The 24,596-nt window shown below is 38.9% G+C and overlaps 1 protein-coding gene across 2 annotated transcripts in view; it reads right to left on the bottom strand.

Moving 5' to 3' along the window:
• Positions 1 to 21,951: 21,951 nt before the first annotated feature.
• Positions 21,952 to 24,596, bottom strand: part of TPH2 (tryptophan hydroxylase 2) — an 86,725-nt gene continuing 84,080 nt past the window's right edge. For both annotated transcript variants that reach the window (XM_061204683.1, XM_061204684.1), the window contains 2 exons: positions 22,254 to 22,387; positions 21,952 to 22,126 (listed from right to left, as the gene is read on the bottom strand). In XM_061204683.1, the coding sequence (XP_061060666.1) occupies positions 21,952 to 22,126; positions 22,254 to 22,387 (309 nt within the window). The remainder of the gene's footprint in view (positions 22,127 to 22,253; positions 22,388 to 24,596) is intronic.

Raw genomic sequence — 24,596 nt, forward strand, 5'->3', positions numbered from 1 at the left:
CATTCCCATTTTAAATGACTAAAAATAAGACTTTGACCTTCCAAAGTGAGTGCCTGATTACTGCCCTTCCTCCAGCAGAAATTAACTTTGGAAATATCTGCCAAGTATGTCCAGGGTGATACAACTGTTTATTTTTCTTCCTATTTGTTTCTTTAAAATAGTCTCCTATTTCCTATCTGGAAGAGACATGGGGGTAAAGGATCCCTCGAGCCCCAGAGAAAATATCACAAGATACTAGTGACCAATGGAAAAGGCTTTCATAGGAGAATGCTAAAGTGATGAGTCTTTCTCACAAACTCACTGACCTAATGCTTTTGGTTTTAGGAAATAGACCAAATAATGAATGTGAAGTATTTTTCGTAATACATGCCAGCAGTTAAAAATGGTTCAGCCATTAAACTGAACCATTTAAGTTCAATTATTCCATGTAAAGTAAAGCTATCATTTGATTATTTCAGGGGGGAAGAAATAAGATTATGCATCCCTACAAAAAAAAACAAAAAACAAAACAACAACAACAACAAAAAACACCTCCTCAGGAATGTGGAACATAAAGAAATAGGATAAGGAGGATTATTTTTCCTAAACAAAATTGAACATTAAAAAATATGGGTTAAACACCATTTTAAATGAATTAAAACAATCAAAGATCAAAAGAGCTATTTGTAAAGACTTGGAAAACCTAACCCAACATATCCCCTGTGCCTTTATAAATGTGTTTGGTAAGTGGTAAGTGTCAGTGCCAAATAATAATTCTATACATTTTATTGATAATTGTCTTCAGCCTGACATATGGAAGGAAACATAATAGTTGCAGGGAATTGCAGCAATATATTTAGTTCCCTTAAACCTCTGCTTCAATCACCTTTCATAAAGTAAAAGAAATGAAAGGAACTTTGTAGGATATACAAAGGAAACTAAACTTATTGATATATGCCAGGAGACCCAAACCAATTCCTTTCATCCAGACACATAATTCTTACTGCAGACTGGGCTCTATTTTTTGGATGAGCAGTCATTCCCTCCCATTAGGGAAGAATGACTACCTCTGATTATGTATCACCATCATTAAAACTAAGGAAATGTGCCCACCCACCCCTTGCATATGAAAGGGAAGAAAAGTAAAAAATCATCATCTTCAGCTTCCAAGCACTGACTTTTTATACCTTTTATAGGGATCCATGAATCTTCCAAAATTAATGACAATGGATAAGCTTCCTCTAAGATTTTTCAGGATGCTGCTGGCACATTTCTGCCGGTAAAGCGATTTACTTTGCCCTCAGAGGAGGAAAAAGAAAAGGGAGGACTTAGAAAAATAAACTACCTTGAACATAAAATTATAAAGCTGAAGAAATAACATATGAAAGAAACATCCCACCTATTTTCAATTTTAATCATCTCAAAACCTAAAGGAGAATTAAACTTCTTTATTTCCCCAACTGAGGCCATTTTTGCTAAAATTGCAAAACCAGTTATTTTGCAAAAGAAAAGGAACAAATAATAAAGATTTTGTGCTGTCCAGAGTAAACACTATGGATTAAAGAAGAAGGAGGAAAGATAAAAATGAAGCTCACTTGAAAAGAAGTAATTTCAATTAACATATTTTCTATTATGTACTTTAATAATAATTAATCAACATCCAAATTACAAATTTTTCTAACAAAATAATTTCTAAATCCATAGCTGATGTCAGGAGACTATAAATAATCAACAATATTTTGAAAGTTAAACATCCTTAAGATATTTACTGGTAATTATTCACAATTAAGCAAAGAAATGATCTTTCTACCTGTTATGAATTGAATACTGATGAAACAGTAAAATTCATTCAATTATTCCTTCACTCAAAAAATATTTATTGAAGGTTTACTATGTGCCAAGCATTCTTCTAGACACTGAAGGTACAACAGTGAACAAGAGGGGGAAAAAAATCTCAGCTAGTAGGGTATAAGAAAAGAGCTTTCATTCCAGTAAAGACTGGAAATAAAATAAAAATAAATATATGTATGTTTGATGGTGATAAGTACTATGGAGAAATAAAGCAGGAAAGGATGATGAGAGAGTATTGGGGGTGGCAAGATTTGGAGAGAGGTTGGGGGGTAGAAAATTAAATAATTAAGGCTTCCCTGAGAAGGTAGAATTTGTGCAAAGACCTGAAGGAAGTAAGAGTGCAATTCATGTTGATATCTGGAGCAAAAGCATTTCGGTCAGAGGGAACAGCAAGTGCAAAGGCCCTGAGGCAGGAGTGTGGTTGATTTTCAAGAATCATCAAGAAGTGAGGCTACTGAAGGAAGCTTCAAAGTAGGGGTGGTGGTGACAGGAAGTAGCTGTTTGAAACCAAGCTTATGGGGAGGTTAAAGTTATCGACAACAACAAAGTTGGGATGTGACTTTGAGAAGAGAGAGCTGCAGGAGGGTGAGGACAAGGTATTGAGGAAGGGGAGGCAAAGGAAAGAAGTCGGTGTATTGGAGGATTCATCTGGGCTCCAAAATTGCTAAGAATGACATCAAGATGAGTGTAAGAGTGCCAGTGAACTAAAAGGTAAAATCTTCCAGAAACTCAAATGAAAAGGTTTTTGGTTTCTGCAAAATATTTATTTCACACCTTAACTGAAATCATAGTAAGTAGCATTTAAATTTTACTGTAAAACATTTCATAGGGATCTTAGAAGTACAGTGGAACTCTCTTAACCCACCTCTACGGAACTAACTTACCAGATTACCCGATGCTCCCTCATCTCCCTATAAATCTTTTTCTGTTGAAGCCCAGAGCAGAGACCGCTGTCCAGTCTGCTTACTCAGTTCTCCTCCTATCAGTTGAGTTGGGTGCTTGCCAAGACTCAGTTGTTTGTTCCCAACCCTGTTTATGCTCCTTAAACTTGTTTTTGTAATTGCATAATTGCGTGATTTAATGACATATCATGTCAGGCAGTGATATGTGATTGCGAAAAGAGTCGTGGCTTCTTCGAAAAACATAATGAACGCTAGAGAAAGAGTTTATAAAGGTAAGTCACTAAAACATATACTATCAGATTAGATGTGAGTGAGACAATTGTAAAATACTTTTAAAGAATCATAAAAACGTAGAGGGTGTCAGCCCTCAGGTGGCTTTGACCATGTCTTCAGGTTATTGCTCCACTTGGAAAAGTCGAACCAGAACTCACAATGAATTACAGGTGTGGCTGGAGCAAGAAAGAAGATGCAGAACTCCAACGAGGGCACCCGTGCTCAAAATGCAGACGGGGGTCTACACGAAAATATCGATGAATGAGTATAAGTTTATATGTTCTTGAGATAAGTAAAATTTTTAAGGTGCCTTTTCAAAATAATGCCCTGCTTTAACCAACTTCTTCAATTAACCATTTTAACTACTGCTCTGATTTCATTAGACTAAAGGGCTTCGGATGTTATTTTTAACTAGACCAGAATTTAGACAAGCAAACCATAGAGATCAAATGATTCATTCCTTAAGTAAGTCCTTCATACACATAGGAAAAAAAATTACCTGGTCGAACTGGGCAGTGACTTTGATTTTTCATTGTTATTTTTGTAGTCTTGTTACTGGAATGGGAACAATGTTACAAAGTATCGAGGCCACCCTCTTGCTTTTAAGGCAGGGTGCCCCTGAATTCCTAAATAAATGAGCATCTCTGCCTTGAAGTTTCCCTTTGATTCCTTTTGTATCTGAATAAGAGTTGTGATGTAATAAATTATGTTATAACTTTACATTCATCATTCACTAGTGTAGGCTGCATGCATGTGGTTATGAAGCAGGAAGATAAATAATTAAACTGACCTGCTCTAGTTCAAAGGGATATATAACAGTGTGACAGAGGAAAAAAAACAGTGATTACGCTGCTGTACAGTTTGACCCAGTAGTTCTGCCCAAATCCAGAACATTAGATGAAATCACCATGACCAGGCAATCCACCAAACAGAGAGAGATTCTGCCGAGGACTCTAAAAACAGGGCAACCGTTGCTACGGTGGTCAGGAACAGATGGGCAGTATCAGCATGGTAGAAGGGGAAAGCAGTCTCATATATATATATATACACACATACACATACACACACACATATACATACATATATGTATATATGTTATTTTTAAAATATTATTAAATATATTAAATTTAATATATTAATTAAATATATTAAATTTAAATATAATATTTAATATTATATTATTAAATATATTAAATGTATTTTTAATATATATAATTTTTTAAATATCTTACCATTCTATTTGTAATTTATCTCAATAAAGCTGGAAAATAAACAATATACTCTCTCAGAAGTTCCTGCTTTTTACTGTGGGAATTACTTGGATGCAATGAGAATATGGTTCAATGAGAATTTAGAGGAATGTTAGCTAAATTTGAACTATATTTTTCCTTTCCTACTTACACACATAAATAAAAAAGCAGGAAAAAGTCATTTTTCAAGGATGCAATTATAGTTAGTTTTGCCACAAGAATAGCCTCTTCAGGAACTCTTAGTAGTGACGCTGGTGAGTAGCAAAAACTAAAGGTAAGTCCCATAACGTTAACTAGCTAGGATGTCAATGCCAAGGACATGATCTTTGAAAGCAATCTCTTTTGAAGACAAAGATGGATGGACTCTGTGTTTTAAGAAGCAGAAGGAAACTAAAAATTTGCTCCACATCATAAGAAATGTCCTGTTCAAAGGAAGTAGCCTTCTGATGTGGAACAAGAACATCATGAGATACACAGAAAAGGATCCCAAAATTTGAATGGTACAGGAGAGAAAACGAGCCAAAACTGTTCCTCTCAGCCATATTTAGCTGAGGTTTGTCCTCATTCCTTAGTGAAGATGAACTGAAATTCTAGTCTCGTTATCATCATTTAGTTTGTCATATATGTTTATACTTTGCTTATATGAATGGCAGAAAGGCATGCAACTTCTAGATTGTCTCCTACCTGAAAGATAAGCTCTTTCTCCTGTACTAGTGCTCCCACACTTCCTCCCAAGAATTGGAACTTAGATATGCCCATGAACCAGCTTCAACCAGGCAGTCAAAGACAATGCTCTAGGGAATGGCAGAGCAAAAAGAGAGAAGAAACCTGGATTCCACAGTGACTGCATGGAGAAGACCTGCCCCATTAACTGGCGTGAGACATAAATAACTTCTTTTAAGCCACTGTATTTGGGGCTCTTCGACACAGCAGCTCAGCCATTAGTGAAAATTTACAAAGGCCGTGAACTGGAGTAGCCACGTGTACATCCAAAGCTGAGAAAGCTGGTCTTCAAAAAACACCAAAAGGAAGCAAAGATAAGAAAACCTTGTGCCTTAGAGAAATGAAGAGACTAAATGCTATTGCTGTCTTTTCAGTCACTAGTACCATTCTTTCTTAATATTCTTCCATTTCACGGATGTCCTTTCAATAAATGTCCATTTTTGCTTGAGCTAGTTTGAGTTTCTGTTGCTTACAGCTGTAAACCTCCAACTAAGACTGTAAGACAGCACTAGTAAGAGGAAGAAATACACCAAAATGTCATAAGTGTCTATGTCCATGAGGTAGGTATACATGCCATTTTATTTACTTTGTTTTAATTTTCCAAACTTCATATAATGAAAGGACATTACTTTTCTAATAGAAAGTTTTCTAAACTTTCTAAAAGTTTATACTGAAAAAAGTTTCTACTGCAAGATAGAGCAAATCAGAAAAATAATCCAATAGAATTCTCTATTAGCCGTATTTCTTGTCTGGGTGTGCCAGATATTACATTAATAATAATACTCTTTATCAAACATCTATCATGTGCAAGGCATTGTAATTGGATTCAATGTTATTTCATCGAATCTTTGTACCAAAATATAGAAAAATAATATTATCCCCATTTTAAGGATAAAGAAATTGAGGCTCTGAGAGATTAGGTAACTTTCCCAAGGTCCCAAGGTGGTTCATAGAGATAAAATCCAGACTTAGGTTTGTCTAACTCCAAAGCCCATCTCTTGTCACTAGGCAATAAATAAACAATATTTTAAAGAAGGGAAGAAAATTACATGCTAGGAGCCCACCCAATTTTTTTTTCAGCAAAGAACTACTTTGCTCCTACTGGACGCCTTGTGATTGACAAGGGGACTAAAGACACTACTTGCCTATAGTCCTCCCATTAGCATAGGGCACCTGGAAAGTGGAGAGTTGTCTGACCTTTCTCTGAACATCAGGCCTGTAGAACGCACCTGGCCAAGAAGGAATGACTTTAGGAGGTGATGTGGTGATATACTTTTTCATTATCCATGCTTAGTGCTGTAGTTAATAATGTGAGGGCATGCATATTTAGTACTCTTTTAGTCAACATTAGCGAGGAGGAAACTGAACACCAACCTGAATAAGCCCAAAGATACTCAGATAAAGGTTTTTTAAATTAACTAATGAGGACTCTGCAATCTCTAAGGCCATTAAAAAAGAGAAACGTTGCTCAAATAGACTTTGTATTCTAGGAAGGAGCAGGTGATCGGAAAGCAAGGGATTCTTACTGGAAATGTGTTCATCTTGTAAGTTATAGGAAATATTGGGAAGGCTTTCCCCTATATCTAAACCTAACACCACCCACCTGGAATCGTTAGCAACTCAGCCAGTGCCACTGTTGATTCCTTCAAACCTCTTCACTATTTGATCTTGTAAGGAAGGGCAAGTTGTGGATGAAGCTGTGTAGAAAGTCTGGATGGTGGCACTATAGTTTGAGAAGATGTCTTCTTGTGGTAAGCAAAATAATGCCCCCCAAAATATGTCCTTATTATAATCTGCGGAATCTGTGAATATTTTAGGTTACATAACAACAAAGAACTAAGTCTGCAGATGGAATGAAGGTTGCTAATCAGCTGGCCTCAAATTATGGAGAGTATCCTGGATTATCCAGGTGGACCCAGTGTGTTCACAGGAGTCCTTAAAAGGGGAAAATGAAAGCAGACAGGTCAGAGAAGCAGATGAGATCAAAGAAGCGTGGTCAGAGTGATGCAGGGTAGGAGTCAGCCTGCCATTGTTGGCTTTGAAGATAGAGGAAGGGGCCATGAGCTAAAAATGCCACAGTCTCTAGAAGCTGGAGAAGGCAAGGAAGCAAATTCTCCCCTAGAGCCTCCAGTAAGGACACAGCCCTATTGGCACCTTGATTTTAGCTCAGGGAGAGTGGTGTCAGACTTCTAGCCTAGAGACTTAAGATAATAAAATTGGGTTGTTTTAGCCACTAAATTTGTGATGATATGTTACAGCAGCAATAGAAAAAGAATGTACTATCAATGTGAGAGAGCTGCTTGTGGACATGGGTAGATGAGAAAGCAAAAATTTAAAAGAGACTGAGGTGAAAGAAAATCTCTCTGCCTCTTGTGGCTCAAACTGGCCTCTGGAAGAGTTTCCTGAAGGTGATTAGAGGGAGGAAGTTGCAATGAGTGATTGAGATATACAAGGGAAAGGATTGATATAATATGGTGGCAGGATACTGAGAAGTGTTCAGTATACTTTCTGGAAGATTAATCAGCTCTGAAAACCTTTATAGCCATATGACAGAGAGGTAGAGAAGATTTGTGGAATCTGGGGAAAGTCTGCCCTATAGTCATCGGCCCAGAAAAAGAATCACAGAATCATATGTTAAATGAATGTTGGAAATGGAAGTTGCTTTAGAAATTATATAATCCAATCCTCCGTTTTTCCTATTTTTTTTTTTTCTTATGAAATCCAAACACAGCAGTGATTTAATACTCTCATCTATTTAGAAACAAAAAAACAAAACCCACAACCTGCTCTTCTTTAACAGTTGGAAATTTTAGGTTGTTCCTTTTCTCTTTGAACCTATATTTTCATTTCATTCCCCCTACAGAATTGTTTTTGCTAATGCAGCATTTTTTACGGTTGCAAGTTTTTTATCGCTCACCTTATCATACTTCTCTGCCACAAATATATATTTAGAAATCGGAATTGAAATAATTTCCTGTGACCAAAGATTCTAAGAGTTTTTAGAAAATCTTCTGGATTGAGTTATTACAACTAATTTTTTTTTTTCACACACACTGTATTTTATTTTTAACAATTTTATTGAGGTATAATTGATATACAAAAAACTGCACATATTTAATATATATAATTTTATGAGGTTGTACATATGCAAACACCTGTGAAACAAACCATCACCACCAAGGTAATAAAGATATCCGTCACCTCCAAAAGTTTCCTTATGCCCCTTTGTTTTTGTTTTTGTTTTCTGGTAATAAACACTTAACATGAGATCAACCCTCTTAACAAATTTTTTTAAGTGCATAATACAGTATTGTTAAATATAGGCAGTACGGTATATGCAGATTTTTGGAAGTTATTCACGTTGCATAACTGAAACCTTATACCCATTGAACAACTTCCTATTTTCCCCTCCCCCCAGCCCCTGGCAACCACCATTCTACTCTCTGCGTCTATGAATTCGATTATTTTAGATACCTCGTATAAGTAGAAGCATGTAATATTTGTCTTCCTGCAACTGGCTTATTTCACTTAACATAAGTCCTCCAGGTTCAACACTGTTGTTGCCTATCGCAAGATTTCCTTCTTTTTTAATGCTGAATAATATTCCATTGTATGTATACACCACATTTTCTTTATCCATTCATCCATCAGTGGACACTTAGGTTATTTCCATACCTTGGCTATTGTGAATAATGCTGCAATGAACATAGGAGTGCAAATCTCTCTTTGATATCCTGATCCCAATTCTTTTGAATATATACCCAGAAGTAGGATTGCTAGATCATATGTTAGTTCTATTTTTAATTTTCTGAGGAAACTCTGTTTTCCGTAGGTATGGAAATATTTCAATAAATATGTTAAATGAATGAGTTCAACAAACTTCACACTTCAATCTTAAAGAAATGGTCCATAGTGGCTGCATCACTTTACAGTCCCACCAACAGTGTACAGGGGGTCCAATTTCTCCACATCCTCGCCAATGCTTTCAATCCTCTTTTTATACTTAAAGAAACTGAGGCTCAGTGAGATGAAATGGCTTTGCCCAAAGTAGTTAATGCCACAGCCAATCCAAGAACACAGCCCTCCAAATCAGCAGATTTGCCTAAAAGGTATAGGATCTGGCTACAGCTCCATAGTTATTCTATTTCTTGATAAGCTCTAAAAGTAAACTATAGGAGCAAAATAGTTGTCTCTGGATAATGAGAAAACTTAAATTACTCTAAATCCCAGCCAAAATGGGATATTAATATTGGTCGGGAAGGAGAGACACTCTAAGAATGAAAAACACCACACCCTTGGGAGAAAAGCAACTATTTCAGAATCTTGGTAGCTAAACACCACGAAAACACCAAGTAATATTCCCAAATGAAGTCCCTTCATCTACCTACCTTTGGGGAAGGAAGGAGAGCCTCTTTGAGACCCTGGAACTAATCTTGTTCCCTCAGTGGGTGTTACAGATGGCTGAAGACAGTTCTACCCACCAGTAGATGTTCTTTTGGGTAAATCTCCCTGTTCCTTCAGGAACTGCTCCTGTGACACTAGTTTCCAAACCTGCATTATCCTGACCTTCCATCAAAAAATATTATTGAGCTCCAAGTTTTGTTTGCTTGGAGCTTTGCATAAACTGAAAAAATAGAAAGTGTCACTATCAAAGTGTGGTGTGGAGCATTGACCAAGATTATGAGAGGACCAAAATCTCCCTAAACGAAAGCGTGACAATTGAGTTTGTGGAGGGCAGGTATAGGGGGTGGTGAGCAAAGCGGAATGTTTATAATTTTGTTCTTCGCTCCTTTGTATTCTAGACTCTTAACCAATTGTTTTAATGTACTGATGTATTATATTTATTGTATAATAAAGGTTATGAAGATGGAACCAGATGGTTTAAAAAGAACAATGTGTAAAATAATAATAGTTCACGTTTATTGGGTGTTTACAAATGTCATGTGGCAGTCATTGAGCCAAATGCTTTTCATATATTTTTCGATTCGGAAGAACTCTGTGAGATGGGTGCTGGATGCTGTTCTGTGGCCTTTAAATGTATCATCTCATGTAATGTCCACAGTCATGCTATGAGATCAGCACTATTATTATTTCCCATATCACAGGTACACTAGTGTGATTAAGTCAATTATCCTCATTAGTAGCAAAACTGGGTACACAATTGGATTATCTGACCACAGCCTCTACACTCTGAACCACTACATAGAGGAAGGTAAATCTACATAGCTGCTAGGCCTAAGCAAACCGGTTTCCTCATCCACATTTGAAGAATACTGACTGTCTTACAAGCTTTCAACCTGATTCAGGAAGAAGAACCAGGAAAATGAGTCTATAAAATAAAAGAGAGACCTTTTAAATTTTTTCACACGTGTGCCTCTAAAAAATAGGGCGATGTGATGTCATGTTCAGACAAATCCACCATTATGTCCTCTTTGATTTCATTTTATGTACAACAATTATACTAAAAATAATGGCTATTAAACTAATCATGACAAAAAGCGCTGATTAATAATAGTGCACAGTTATCTAATATTCCCTGGATTGAGACAGGTAATTCTAAATGATAAACTATGATTAGCTAGTGAAACATGGACTCATTTTTAAAATATATTATATATCTCAAAAGAAAGAGAGGAAAGCTATAAATATCGTTAAAATTCGAGTGTGGTCATTCAAAGGCAACATTTTGAATAAAGGTAAAGTCTGCCACTCTGAAGCATGAGTGAAGCTAATAGTCAACTTCTTTCTATGATTAAAGGAGGCACTTGACACTTATAGACCTGTTAGGCTTGACCCTCTGCCCTTATTTTTCTAGGTTATATACCCAAAGCATCACAGGTCACAGTATACAAATTAAAAAAAAATCCTGGGAAAGTTTGAGACAGAAAAAAAGGAAGCAGGACCAAATTTTCCCATAGTGGATACCACAACCTCTCACATATGTGGCATCTCAGTTGTCAAATGGGATTTGATCTGCTATGTCAGCCTGCCTTTCAGGTAGTATCTTGATACTGTATAGAAACTAGGCCACAGTAACATTCCCCTCGCTTCCCAAAGAAAGAAAAATACCACTCTCAGAATGAGGCAGGGGTCACAGGAGGAACATACAGTCCACGTGCGTAGAACTTCTCTGGCTTTGCCAGTGATTTTCTTCAGTGCACAGGTGCTCCATCCATACTTGAGGACTGGGCTGGGAGGGAGGGAGGGAGGGCTGGGGGGGTTCGAGGCTCGGCCCTTTGGAGTCCGCAGCTCCTTAACCCTTAAAGCTCTTCTCCTTCGGCTCTGAAACCACACTTTCCTGACTCTCCTGTCTCTCTTGATGCTCCTCCTCTGTTTCATGGTCTCTCCTCTCTGCCCACCACTTCTCTGTAAGAGCCTCCCAAGGGGCCTTCCAGCCTGCATGTGAGATGACATCAGGTACGAAGCTGTTAGGGAGCAGAGCTGGGGGAGAATGGACTTACCAAAGGTGGTGTTTACCACTAACATGAGTTCACTTCATGCACTCCGCAAACCGGGACATTTGGATGAGAAGCCAACGAGTCCAAAAAAGAGTGATAAAAACGAAACATAGCAGGTAGAGGCCCACCCCAAGTCTGACCATTTAGGATCCAAGGACAAGCATAGGATCATCGGTTAAGCATGGTTTCTTTAAATGGGACAAGAGTTGTAGTCTGGACTGTAATTTGTTTTTTGTTTGTTTGTTTTAATGTTTATTTATTTGATTGCGTGGGGTCTTAGTTGCAGCACGCAGGATCTTCATTGGGGCACGCGGGATTTTAGTTGTGACATGCATGCGGGATCTAGTTCCCTGACCGGGGATGGAAACCGGGCCCCCCACATTGGGAGTGCAGAGTCTTAGCCACTGGACCACCAGGGAAGTCCCTGGACTATAATTTGGATTTCTGCCCAGCCCGTCTTCTCCCAGAACTGCCTCCCCACCCACAGGACAGGGTGTCTGCAGCCATATTTAAACCACCTTACCCTTCCACTCTGACCTCAGTCAACCAGACCAGGAATGAACAGCTGACCCACCCTGGATCAATCAGATTCTCTTTCCCAAGAATTTGAAATTTGAATTCAGAGGCAGTGAGTCTGTCTTTGGCTAAAACTATAACACATAAAACTCCAGAGTTTTAGAGCCAACCATATTCCACCATGCAGATGCGTAAGTAGAAAAATCCCATCTGCAGAGAAAAAGGAAGAATAAAACAGAGTTCCAGAGAGTAGAATGAACAGATGTGCAGAGAAGCAGAAGTGACAGCAGAAACTGAAGTGCTTCTGGTTATCAGCTCCAGTCTCTTTTGAAAGCCCTCTACATCACTGCCTGTTGGTTCATGAGTCCTAAGTAATGAAGCTCCCAAGCAAACCCAAAAGATACGAAAGATACACAAATAAAAGTCAACAAAGTAATGTTTAGGAATAGAAAACAAAGCTAATAGTTGATCGATCTTTGATGATAATCTTTACTGAAGTGAGGGTGGGCTATCACGTGAGTTCTCCTCATGCCTAACCCAGGTCCCCACATAAAGGCACGACAAGAGGGTAACTGCTCGGTGTCTAGGCTGGTGGTTAGAACCAGCCCTCCCTTCAAGGTTGGTCAATTTACGACAAAGATGAAAAGGAGGCAAAGTGAAATTAAACCCAGCTACTGTTCCCCTTCCCATTTTAGAATACAGTATTTCTCTAAAAGTCTTCTCTCCAGAGAAGAGAACATCACAAAGGAAACAGATGGCTATTTTAAGGCAAGGAGAAGATGCTCCATGTTGCCTTTCCTTCCCTCCTTCCTTTAACAGGAAGAGCTTAAGCAGTTATGGTTATTCCTCACATATATTTCAGCCATCCCGTTTATGCAATGCAATAGATAGGCAGATAATTGTAGTACTGCACTACAAAACAAGCAGCTGAATGTGGAAAGGGACTCAGAAATGGAAACGTTGTCAGTTAGTTAGTGAATTATCACATGAAACAAATTGTTCACTTTTTGTTCAGTCCATTAGCTGCAGGGATGAAAGGAATTGCTCTCCCAACACATAATATTCCAATTTCCTATTTTCACTTAGCACTGTCCTTTCCTGCTCTGCAAATAAAATGCATTTATATTCTGGATGTAATTTGTTCCCTCTGACCAGGACTTTATTTCCATCAGAGACAACCCTAAGCTCAATTGCTCTCTGAAAGGGAGCCTTGGGAGTGCAGTACCTCTGTCATAGAGGGGCTTGGCTGGGCCTGCCTTTCAGTACCTGGACCGGTGACTGGAACATATACCTACCAACCACTCTGCCTTCTATTTCAGTTTTTCTGAGATGGACAGTTGGGGAATGGCTCAGAGTCAACTTGCCACAATCCAATGAACTATGAATAATAGTTCTATTTGCTTAGTGTCATTCTCCTAGAAAGTTCCAACCTTTATATTGTTTCATTAATTTGAACAGGTTTTTATATTTTTATTCCCATTTCATAGATATAAATTTTGATGTCCAGATAGAAATGCAAACCATCTCTGAGGTCACTGAATCAGTTAGTATCCCCTGCTTTTGAATTTCCAGGTAATGATTTAAGGCCATAGTGCAAATGACCACAGTCCTACAGATTCACAGCTCAATGAAATTCAGTCAGTTCTACTAAAATCTGGTCAAAAAAAAGTATGAAAAGTCATAGAAATAAAAACAATGGCCCGTAACATGGTATAATACTTCTTTGGGTCATTAAGGTACAATGATTTTATCATTTAAAAGTGTGGGAAAAGCTGGAGATGGTTAAGAGCATTTAGATTTAAAAACAAAAAGAGAAGGAAATTAACATTTGTTAAGTAATTTTTATGATTAGGCATGTACAGTGTTTAATTTTCATGACAATTATGTAAATGAAGTATTTTCATTCCCATTTTACAGAAAACAAAACTAAAACTCAGAAAATGTCAGTAAGTCTGTAAAAATCACCCAGCTTTGTAAGCAGAAAAATGAGAATTTGTACCTCTGTTTACCTGATTTCAAAGCCCATGTTCTCTTTGCTATACTCTGAGAATTTTTGTTTAAAAGTGCCCAATTCTAATGAAAATCAGATCCTCCTAATGCTAGTTACAGTAAAAAGCTGGAACCGGGCTTCCCTGGTGGCGCAGTGGTTGAGAATCTGCCTGCCAATGCAGGGGACACGGGTTCGAGCCCTGGTCTGGGAAGATCCCACATGCCGCGGAGCAACTAGGCCCGTGAGCCACAACTACTGAGCCTGCGCGTCTGGAGCCTGTGCTCTGCAACAAGAGAGGCCGCGACAGTGAGAGGCCCGCGCACCGCGATGAAGAGTGGCCCCCGCTCGCCGCAACTAGAGAAAGCCCTCGCGCAGAAACGAAGAGCCAACACAAAGAAAAATAAATAATAAATAAAAATTAAAAAAAAAAAAAAAGCTGGAACAGAAAAAGTTTTATCCAGTTATCTTAAGTTTAATTTGCTTTGATATCCTTTTCCCACGGACGAAATCAGTGGCTTAGAGATTGAATTTCAGACGGTCACCTAGAACCCAATTAAAACCTTCTATTGAGCAGTTTTGCTGGCTACATCTCACTGGAAGAAGTCATACCATTACCAGAATTAGAGGAGGATAAAGAGGTCAGGCATCCCAAATTTCTATGGCACAGGCTAAGCCAAAAGGACATAAATAGTACTTCTTTAGGAAGCTGTGATTTCTAAAACCAAGAGGAAAAATGTGAAAAAAGCAAATGTAAAATCTCCTGCCTCTCCTCTTGTGTTTTATCCTGGGTATTAGCACTTTTTTGGTGCCAGGGACAGTAAAGGAAAATGACGGCAAGGGAGGAGGGGCCATTTATTAGCTCCCAGACCTGGAAAGTCCAAAGATACATGTTGCTTCAGCACAGCTAAATCCATGAGTTTGACAATGACATTAAGACTCTGTCCCATCTCTTACTCTTGGTCCTGCATTCCCTACCCAGAGGCCCCCCAGAAGTTCCAGACTCACATGCTACACTTTCCAACCACAGAAGAAAGCACACCTCTTTCTCAATGGTTCCAGAAAAGTCCAGGGGTTGACCTTAATTGGTCCACCTCAGAGCATGACCCAGCCCTGCACCAATCATTTAGGGCAGGGGAATATATCTATATCTCATCGAAGCCTTGGTCAGAAGCCCAACCCTTGGAACTGGGAGGGGGAGTCAGCCTCATCCCAGGTATGGATTAAAAGTAGGAGAGTGTTCACAAAAGAAAAAAGAGGGTGCAGTTATTGGACCAAAAAAGGTACGGATGCTGGGCAAACAACAGCTGGTAGTATAAGCAGAGTGACAACCACCCTCCAAGGCATAGTTCCAACATGGGAAAAATACCTCCATCCAGGCTAGGTAGGAGTCATGGTGATTTTTTCCCTTTGTTCCCAGGCAGAAGCTCAAGAGGCAGACTCAGTCTGGCAATTAGCTGTCAGCTGATCACCAATTCAAATGTGCTGGAGTGGGCTGTGCTGATGATCTGTACTTGCAGTAATCATTTGGCTGGGTGAACCAAATTATACTTTCCAATGCCACTTCAAATCAGGATTGCTATGTCTGCACTTGTTTTCAGCAGTAAGTATAACCCTGCAAGTTATTTTCTTTGATACTGACTATATGTGGGCAAGGGAGGAATTTAGGCTTCTTTTAAGTTCTGCTCAACAGGAAAGGCCAAAAAGTTTGAGAGATTTGTAAGGAGGCTAATTAGGATCTATTCCAACTTAATGGCTAGGCTTTCACACTGAAATGGACAGGGGGACATGTTCTGCCCTGGCAAGGCAGAGATTTTTCTTCCAAGTTATCTGATTTGGGAACCTCATTCTTTCATAAAGCCACGTGCAGTGATCAATCAGATGTAAAGATCAAAAGGAAGTTTGCCTCAATCAATCCCGATAAACAAGTAACTATAGTTGCAAACCTCACGTGCCCTTCACTTCAAATTCACTTGCCAATAATTGGCCTCATTAACGTCTGTGGAGTTAGCTGTTCACTAAAATCGAGCGAGCTGTACATTAGATGTGTTCAGTGGTTTGCAAACCTCTGGGAATATTAGACCTACTGAATCAGCATCTTGTGAGTTCCATGAAAATTAACAAGCTAAAAAGTAAGGAGACTGCAAAGGATCTGGAAGGAGTGAAGGAGACACCAGGAAAGTCCTACCACCTTCTCATAATTAATATTACCTTTCTCAACCTATAAAATGAGGGTTAGCTTTGCAGTGTTTTTTTGTTTGTTTGTTTTTATTTTTATTTTTGGCTGTGTTGGGTCTTCGTTTCTGCACGAGGGCTTTCTCCAGTTGCGGCAAGCGGGGGCCACTCTTCATCGCGGATGCGCGGGCCTTTCACTATCGCGGCCTCTCTTGTTGCGGAGCACAGGCTCCAGACGCGCAGGCTCAGTAGTTGTGGCTCACGGGCCTAGTTGCTCCGCGGCATGTGGGATCTTCCCAGACCAGGGCTCGAACCCGTGTCCCCTGCATTGGCAGGCGGAGTCTTAACCAGTGGGCCACCAGGGAAGCCCTGTAGTGTTTTTAAAGATTTGATTTTGACAGAAAATGAACTTGATTTCTTTGTGCCACTAGCTTTCAAATTACCCTGCCCACATCTGTCAGACGTTTTTGTTGTTCAATTATAAAAACTGTATCCAGACTGGATTATGAGAATGCTGTGCAGGCATCATAACCACAGATGCCCTTGGGTTGAACATCAGGCGCACTACAATCCTCCCAAAGAAGGAAATAGACTTCCAGCTGCTGCACCAGACCCATCCTTCTTAGAGAGAGGAAGATGGGGAGATACATTTGGGGAGATGACAGCAGCGAGAAGAGTGGAAATAGACTTAACTAATTCACTTACATTTATATGACCTATTCCTATAGAAATGGCCAGAGAGCCAGTGAACACAACTATTCAGTTTGCCTGAAGGTGAGGGAGCTTTTTTGTCCTGAATCACCTTGTCAGCACTACCAATGTTCACCAATAATGCCCCACTCTCTATTTCATTTTTGCTTATGCAGTGAATATCTGTGCGTCTCTAGAAAAAAAAAAATTGCATTTGCTTTCCAGTCTGGCTTTTTATCCTTAAAAGCTGTCCGGAAAAGTTTCACATGATGTCGTTTTGTCAAAGGAAGCTTTACGTATTTGCAAAAGACACAGGATATCATTGGATGTCTGCTTCTCCAGCCCAGTGATAATCAACCCAGGTACTGGTTATTCCAGTTTCCCCTGGTGTTTCATCTGACAGTTCTGAGCCACCTACTTAACTCTGTAACTTATTTAATTACAACTATTTTTAGTGATGTCCACCATGATCCAGTAAGATATTGACTTTATAGAGTCTCAATATTGCAATGGTCTCCTAATTGGTTTTACAGCACTCTCCAATCCCCCTACAATTCATTTCCACACAGCAGCCTGAGTAACCTTTGAAAATGTAAATCAGATCTTGTTTACAGCCCTCCAGTGACTCCACTGCATTTAGGGTCCACCTGACCCCCTCTGGAACCCTGTTTTATCTCATCCTTGCCTCCCATGCTCCCATCTTAGCCTTCCTCTCCAGCCCACTGGCAATCAATCTGTCTTCCTTGAACACATCAATCTTCTGCCTTAGAGACTTTGATCTTGCTGTCCCCTCTTCCAGAAACACTCTTTCCATGGCTCTCTTCATGCCTGGCTTCTGCTCATCCCATGGTTCTTCGTCAAAGGCCATCTGTTCAGGAAGGTTTCCCCTGGCCACCTTAATCCCTCCCCTCTCCACTGCTCTTTAGCACATCACCCCAACTATTTTCTTCATAAAATTGCCACAATCTCAAATAATCTGGTTTTTTTTTTTTGCTGCTATCTGTCTACTAGAATGTAAGTTCAAAGTGGGCATAAACTTCCTCTGCCTTATTCACCACAATAGCCTCAGTTTTTAGAACAGTGTCTGATGCAGTCCCTGATATGGTCTAAGCCACTGAATGAACGTTTTGAGACCTCAAGTCACATTATAAAGACTCACCATTCAATGTTTCAGAACTGGTTTATTTTGAACACATGCAAATCTAATATGAGAAGAAGGAATATGTCACTATTAATTCCCTTGCCTCTTCCCAGAAAAAGTCAATCTGCATAAGAATCATTTCCCCAAATAAGACAATGTCTTTGGAAATTGAAGAAGAAAAAAAAAAAAAAAAAACTCAGACACACTGGAAAACTCTGGGCTGCTTTCTTTTTCATTATAAGTAAGACAAGGTTCATGAGAGTAAGCATCAGCACTTGATTCTTTAGAAGTTGAAAATTAGATCAAATGAATTGGAGGACAGCTATATCTTGTGTTAATGTTTTCCTCCTCAAATGAAGAAAATGATGTGAGCCATGACTCCATTTGAAAATGAAACTTTGTATTTCTATTTGCTTTCATGTTAAAGCCTACTGTTTTTCATTTGAGAACTTTTCATGTTGGTAAATGTTGCAATACATTACATTCGTTAGGCTCAGGCCCATTTACTATGCAAGCAAGACAAGCACAGACATATCATCCCCATAAAGCATCATTTCTAAATTACACAGTAAATAAATGAGACTAAGTCAGACACCCGAGTTTCACAACCCTTGACACTAATGTAAAAAAAAAATTTTTTTTTTAACCACTCTGGTTCAGAGTTCCCTACTCTTAAAACATGCAATTTATGAACAATCTGCTACGCCAAATAAACTGATCATCCAAGAATATACTGGTTGCCTGACCCCAACTCATAACAGACAAGAATGCTTTAAGAAAAAAACTGGACTAATCAGATTCCAGCTGTTTTTTGCAAGGTGTGATACATAAGAAACCTGGCCTTGCTAAGAACCTTGGGTTGATTTCTGATTAGCTGATTACAGAAGACAGCAGCAAAGCCAAAATAAAGTAGCGATTCTCAGTGAGATGACAGTGAGCAAGTGTCTTTAAATTTATAATTGCCCTTGGATCTATTTAATTTAGCTTTAAGTCAGGAGGCATAACTGAGACAAATGGTTACATTGAGCAGGTATCAGATATGACAAGAAGCTGGCTGTGATTATTTTGTTGTACTACTTCCATTTGGGGACTTTTTCTGCCAACACTTTTCCTATGATGGCTGTTAAATTTTATAGGACTTTTCCCACTATTAGTTGTAATGGCATTTGCGTGTTAAATGCTCACAACAAATGAAAACCATGATTCCATTGTGTCATATGGCGAAAACCACGCTATTCCAATTGGAGAAAAAATCCAAAAAGAATCAAATAATTCCTCCTCCTTGTATGATACCTATATAAGCTCTGCGGGAAAGCCTATTTACTTTGCAGCGCTTCTATTTTTGAAACAACATAGATTTTGCACATGTAAGAACACTAAAGATGCCTCTATAGTCAATCAGAAGATAGCTCAAATGTTATTTTTTGTTGAGGGAATTTGTCTACAATTAAATATAATTCTCCTTCAGTACATTTAACTAAGAAGCTCCCCTTTCATTGGGGCTAGAAGGAGGAAGCTTGATGACTACTTATGGGGTTTTTTCTTTTTTATTGAATTATAGTGGCTGTAATATTATATGTTACAGGTGTACAGTATAGTTATTCATAATTTTTAAAGGTTATACTCCATTTATAGGTATTATAAAATATTGGCTATATTCCCCATGTTGTCCCTGTATCCTGTAGCTTATTTTATACCTAATAGTTTGTACTTCTTAATCCCCTACCCCTATCTCGCCCGTCCCCCTCTTCCCTCTCTCCACTGGTAATCACTAGTTTGTTCTCTATGTGAGTCTGCTTCTTTTTTGTTATATTTACTAGTCTGATGTATTTTTTTATTCCACATATAAGCGATATCATACAGTATTTGTCTTCCTCTATCTGGCTTATTTCACTTAGCATAAAGCCCTCCAAGTCCATCCATGTTGTTACAAAAGACAAAATGTTACCTAAAGCAACACCAGATTATGGGAACAACAGAAAAAGCAGACATGAAGAGTTTCTCAGCCCATTTTCTCCTTTGAGAAAATTCAGCAACTAGTTCTGGAAATTTCTAAATTATTGTTCTTAGCCTCTTGTTATTGTTCATTGGAAATTTCTGGATTCATTGTTCTGGGTTATTTTTCTAGGTTAATATTTATAAATATCTAATTACTCAGGGTCATCTAGATCTAGCAAAACAAGATGTAAGAAACTATGTATTTATGGATTTATTAAATGATTAGATTTTACAACTACTTGATCATTCTAGATCCTTTTATTTGGGTTCAGCTTGCTCAGCATTTCTCTACCACTGATAATTCTTCAAGGCACTATCTCATTCACCTAAAGTAGCATTTAAACTGCATGACTCTCACATTCTATGCAGCAGATCCCTTCTCATAAAGTCCATTGTTCTGAGAACCCTTCAGAAATGAAAGAGCCTCAATCATTAAGATAACCAATAGTCAAGCCTCTGATTTTTCATTGTAATTTTACCTCTCTCTGATATATATTTTAACTCTTTCTCATATTCTTCCTGAATACATTTAGTCCAAAAATTTCTGACTCATAACGGGCCACACAACTGTATAAATTAGTTTGAAATCACATGTAGTTTCCTATTTAAAGAACATCCTTAGAAATTGCTCAAGTAAATATTTTAAAATTGCTAACTTAAAAGTCATTTCGTCATCTTATTCTTCTCTACTTTTTCTCGTCCCCTCTTTCCTCCACCCAGTATTCTGTGCTACTAAAGCAGAATTAGAGGAACAGTGATTGCATTTGTTAAGGGAATCAGAAGCTAAAATTCATTCGCTCATTCAGCAATTTTTTATTTGTTCACTTAATCACCTGATTATACCTCTTATAGCAAAGATGACTGAAATTTGTGGTGTATCACTATTGTTTACCCAAATTTGCCCAAACTTTAGGCAAGTGGACAGACTCCCAGAGACCTAGCTTGGTTGGGGGCTGTGAGAGGAAATTTCTGTACTGCTGTCAACCCTTGATCACAAACCAAGTCCTATTTAGTGATAAACATTAGTTTTGCTAAGCATTAGTTTCCCTTCTATGACTACACATCATGAATACATACATACACCAAGATGAATGTCTTAGCAATCCAAAAGTGAGATGTGATGGGCTGTAAATGCTGGTGCACAGCTAACTGTGCTACTTTGAGCAAATCACTTAACCTCTCTGAGACTCAATTTCTATGTCATTGAAATCATAGCTCTATGATATTATTATTCTCCAAGAAAAATGCGTTAACCAGCTGAGAATGATAATCACTTTATTCCAGCATAAAATTCATAGTCCCAAGATTCTTCCCCATTGTTTAGTCTTTCCTAATGTCCTTTCTGGAAGTGTCTTCTTCCAAAATACTTTGGGAAGCATGTCACAACTCAGTTTCTACAAGGTCAATGCAACATATATTTTCTATTTGTGGAAATTTCTCTTTTCTTACATTTTATAAATAATCAACCTAAAAACCATTCCAACTAGTGTGTTCACTACTTTCAATTTTTGAAACAGAATACTGAATCTTTTGTTAATGTGATGGGAAGTTTCATACAATTCTGAGTTTATCTCAAATAGTGCTGTGAAAACACTGATACTAGAGAAAATAGAAACAGTTTCACTGCTATTTTCATTTTATCTAACGAACACAGAGGAAAGGCTCAGATCTGAGAAAGAAAAGGTCACGAGTTAGAATCATAAGAGGGCTATTTGTTACCAATTTTCAATAGCTGCAGTTTGGTTAAGGACACTAAGCTGGAATGTCAAATCTATTTAAGACATTGAAATGTATTACGATCTTTCATACAATGAGTGGTTATCTGTCATTGGGTTCTTTATGGTGTTTCATACATTATCACAGTAAGTTGCAAGTAGGTAGAAATATACAGAATTGCATGCTTACTAGCCAAGCCATGACACAGAAAGCTATTGGTGTTATATGACATTGACTGAATTGCTGCTAAGCCCCAAAAAGATCAGGCTGGCAATGATACAGGTCCCAGACATCAAATTCCCAGATATTCGTTCATTTTGTTCAAGGCATCACACACGGTGTTCAAATCGCTGCGGAGGTCCTGCACCACGTTTTCAATGCTCCTGGTGTCTTTCAGAATTTCAACACTCTGTGTGTAGGGATTGAAGTAGACGGAGAAGGGACGGGTAATTGACTTTGCAAAGTCCCTGCAAAATAAACAGCAAAGAGAAGGATATGGGATCAATCCTCACTGGTTCAAGAGACAGACAGGGAAAGAACAGAGCCAGAAAAATAAAAAGTTATTTTCTCTAGATGGAAGAAAAATAAATTTACCTCATCTTTTCTTTGGCTTCTTCAAAACTTTCTGAAACAAAGTAGGCTTCCTGGAAGGTGGTGATAAGGCATTCCTGTAAGCAAGTTGTCTTTGGGTCAAAGGCTTTCACACATGCCTTGTCAGAAAGAGCATGCTGCAAAACATATCGCAAAACCCGTTAAACTCCAGAATGAGACTTTCCAAAGTGCCACCATGTCACATTCCTACAGCACAGCTCAATCATTTTACAGAACTATTCAGCTACTCATCTACCATGAAATATGGAACTCTCCCATATGCAGGGGAAATTGAGTGGTGAGGGGTTTTTTGTTTGTTTGTTTGTAAGTCTGTTAGTTGCTGAGGGAAAAAAATGAGACATGGTATTATTTTATTTATTATCAACAAAATTCATACTGAAGGACAGTTCAGAGCTGTAACCCCACAGAAATGGAATTTTAAATCTATGCTATGAATTAGAAGCAGGAGAGCACAAATATGGTCCTAAATTTATTGCTATAAGCAATGTACTGAAATTTCCCTTAAATGGCAAAAGTAATAATTACCTGCATGGAGAGGTGATGGGGACTCTGACTGAACTATTTGTGGACTCATCGTGAGACATTTTGAGGCCAGGTACTGTGTACCAGCAGAGGCTGCAGTGGGCCTGTATATTCAAGGATACGTGCGAGGCATTCGTTTACCTTCCCCCAAGCACAGCAGAGAAATATACAGCAAATAAATATTGCCAGGTGGGAAAAAACAACAGAGCTAATATTAATAGTTATAGTTATGCCCAGAGCAGGCATTAGGGAAACAGGAAAGCCAATGTAATTACTCTTTGAACCATCATTAGCCCCGTTCAGCTCACTACATGACTGGCACTAAGAAGAGCAAGGAACAATGAATGATTGTATTCTCAAGATAAATTCAGGGATGCTAAACGTTAGCGCTCATTTCCTGCCACATGCCACCTGCCTATTTATAGCCCCTGGATTGACAGTTCTCACACAGAATATGCCTAAGAATCACTGAGGAGCTTGTAGAAAATGCAGATATGGGACTTCCCTGGTGGCGCAGTGGTTAAGAAACTGCCTGCCAATGCAGGGGACGTGGGTTCGAGCCCTGGTCCGGGAAGATCCCACATGCCACGGAGCAACTAATCCCGTGCGCCATAACTACTGAGCCTGCACTCTGAAGCCCGGGAGCCACAACTACTGAATCCACGTGCCACAACTACTGAAGCCCACGCGCCTAGAGCCCGTGCTCCACAACAAGAGAAGCCACCGCAATGAGAAGCCCAAGCACCACAACAAAGAGTAGCCCCTGTTCACCACAACTAGAGAAAGCCTGCGCACAGCAACGAAGACCCAACGCAGCCAAAAAAAAAAAAGGAAAGAAAGAAAGAAAATGCAGATACTCAGGCCTCAATATTATTTGGTAGGTGTGGATAAATCCCAGAAGTCTGCATTTTAAAGGCATCCAAAGTGATTCACACACAGATGGTTGTGAACTATATTTTGAGAAATACCCCTCTAGATTCTCTCTTTCTTAATTTAAAGGGTAAATTAGTTGGGAGAGAGAGGCAAAGAGAGAAAGGGGTAGCAGAACTGAGAATTAGAAAACTCGGGCTCTAGTCCAGGCGTTGCTACTAACTGGATAAACTTGGCAAATGATTTCACCTCTCTAGGCCTCCGTTTCTCAAGTGTAAGTGAGAGGTTTGGGCTGGGTGATTTCTGAAGACACTCTATTCCAGTCTCTGGATTCCACCCAAAGCACTTTTCAATCTCTAACTGCTAAGATTTCCTGGAGAAACTCTGAAAAACCTTTCCTGCTCAGTATTCTTGGTACATTCCCCCAACAATTTCAAAATGCATGGAATGATTTACAGCCTTCCATGAAGAAGGCTATAGTTCCCTAAGTTTGAAAATGTAATTGTGAACCCAAGGACTGACAGGCAAGAGAAAGGGCACATGGTCCTACCCTGTGTTTGATTTGCTTTCCCACGAAGTTCCGTTGTCCAGATCAGTGCATATGTGAATCAGGGAATGCAGAGGGCCTCTTGGGAGTGGACTCATATTTTCTGGCCCACAGAACAACTTCACTGTAAGCGGAAGGTCACTACACCAGCAAATGCATTTGTGCTATAGGTTCAATGCAGCGCAGTGAACATCAAGGGATTTGGGGTTCCACATGACTAATAATTCAAACAATTTCACAGTTTCAAGAAACAAAATGTGCTTTGATGAGAGCTGTTGCTCCTCTGCAAAGAATAGGCCCCCTATTGGCTCACCAGGGCTTTTAGAACTAGAAGTTCCTTTCTTCGCAGCCATACACTCTGGGTGCATTTTATTTAGTATGTTGCT

This window comes from Eubalaena glacialis, chromosome 11 (assembly GCF_028564815.1).
Source record: "Eubalaena glacialis isolate mEubGla1 chromosome 11, mEubGla1.1.hap2.+ XY, whole genome shotgun sequence".
NCBI lineage: Eukaryota > Metazoa > Chordata > Mammalia > Artiodactyla > Balaenidae > Eubalaena > Eubalaena glacialis.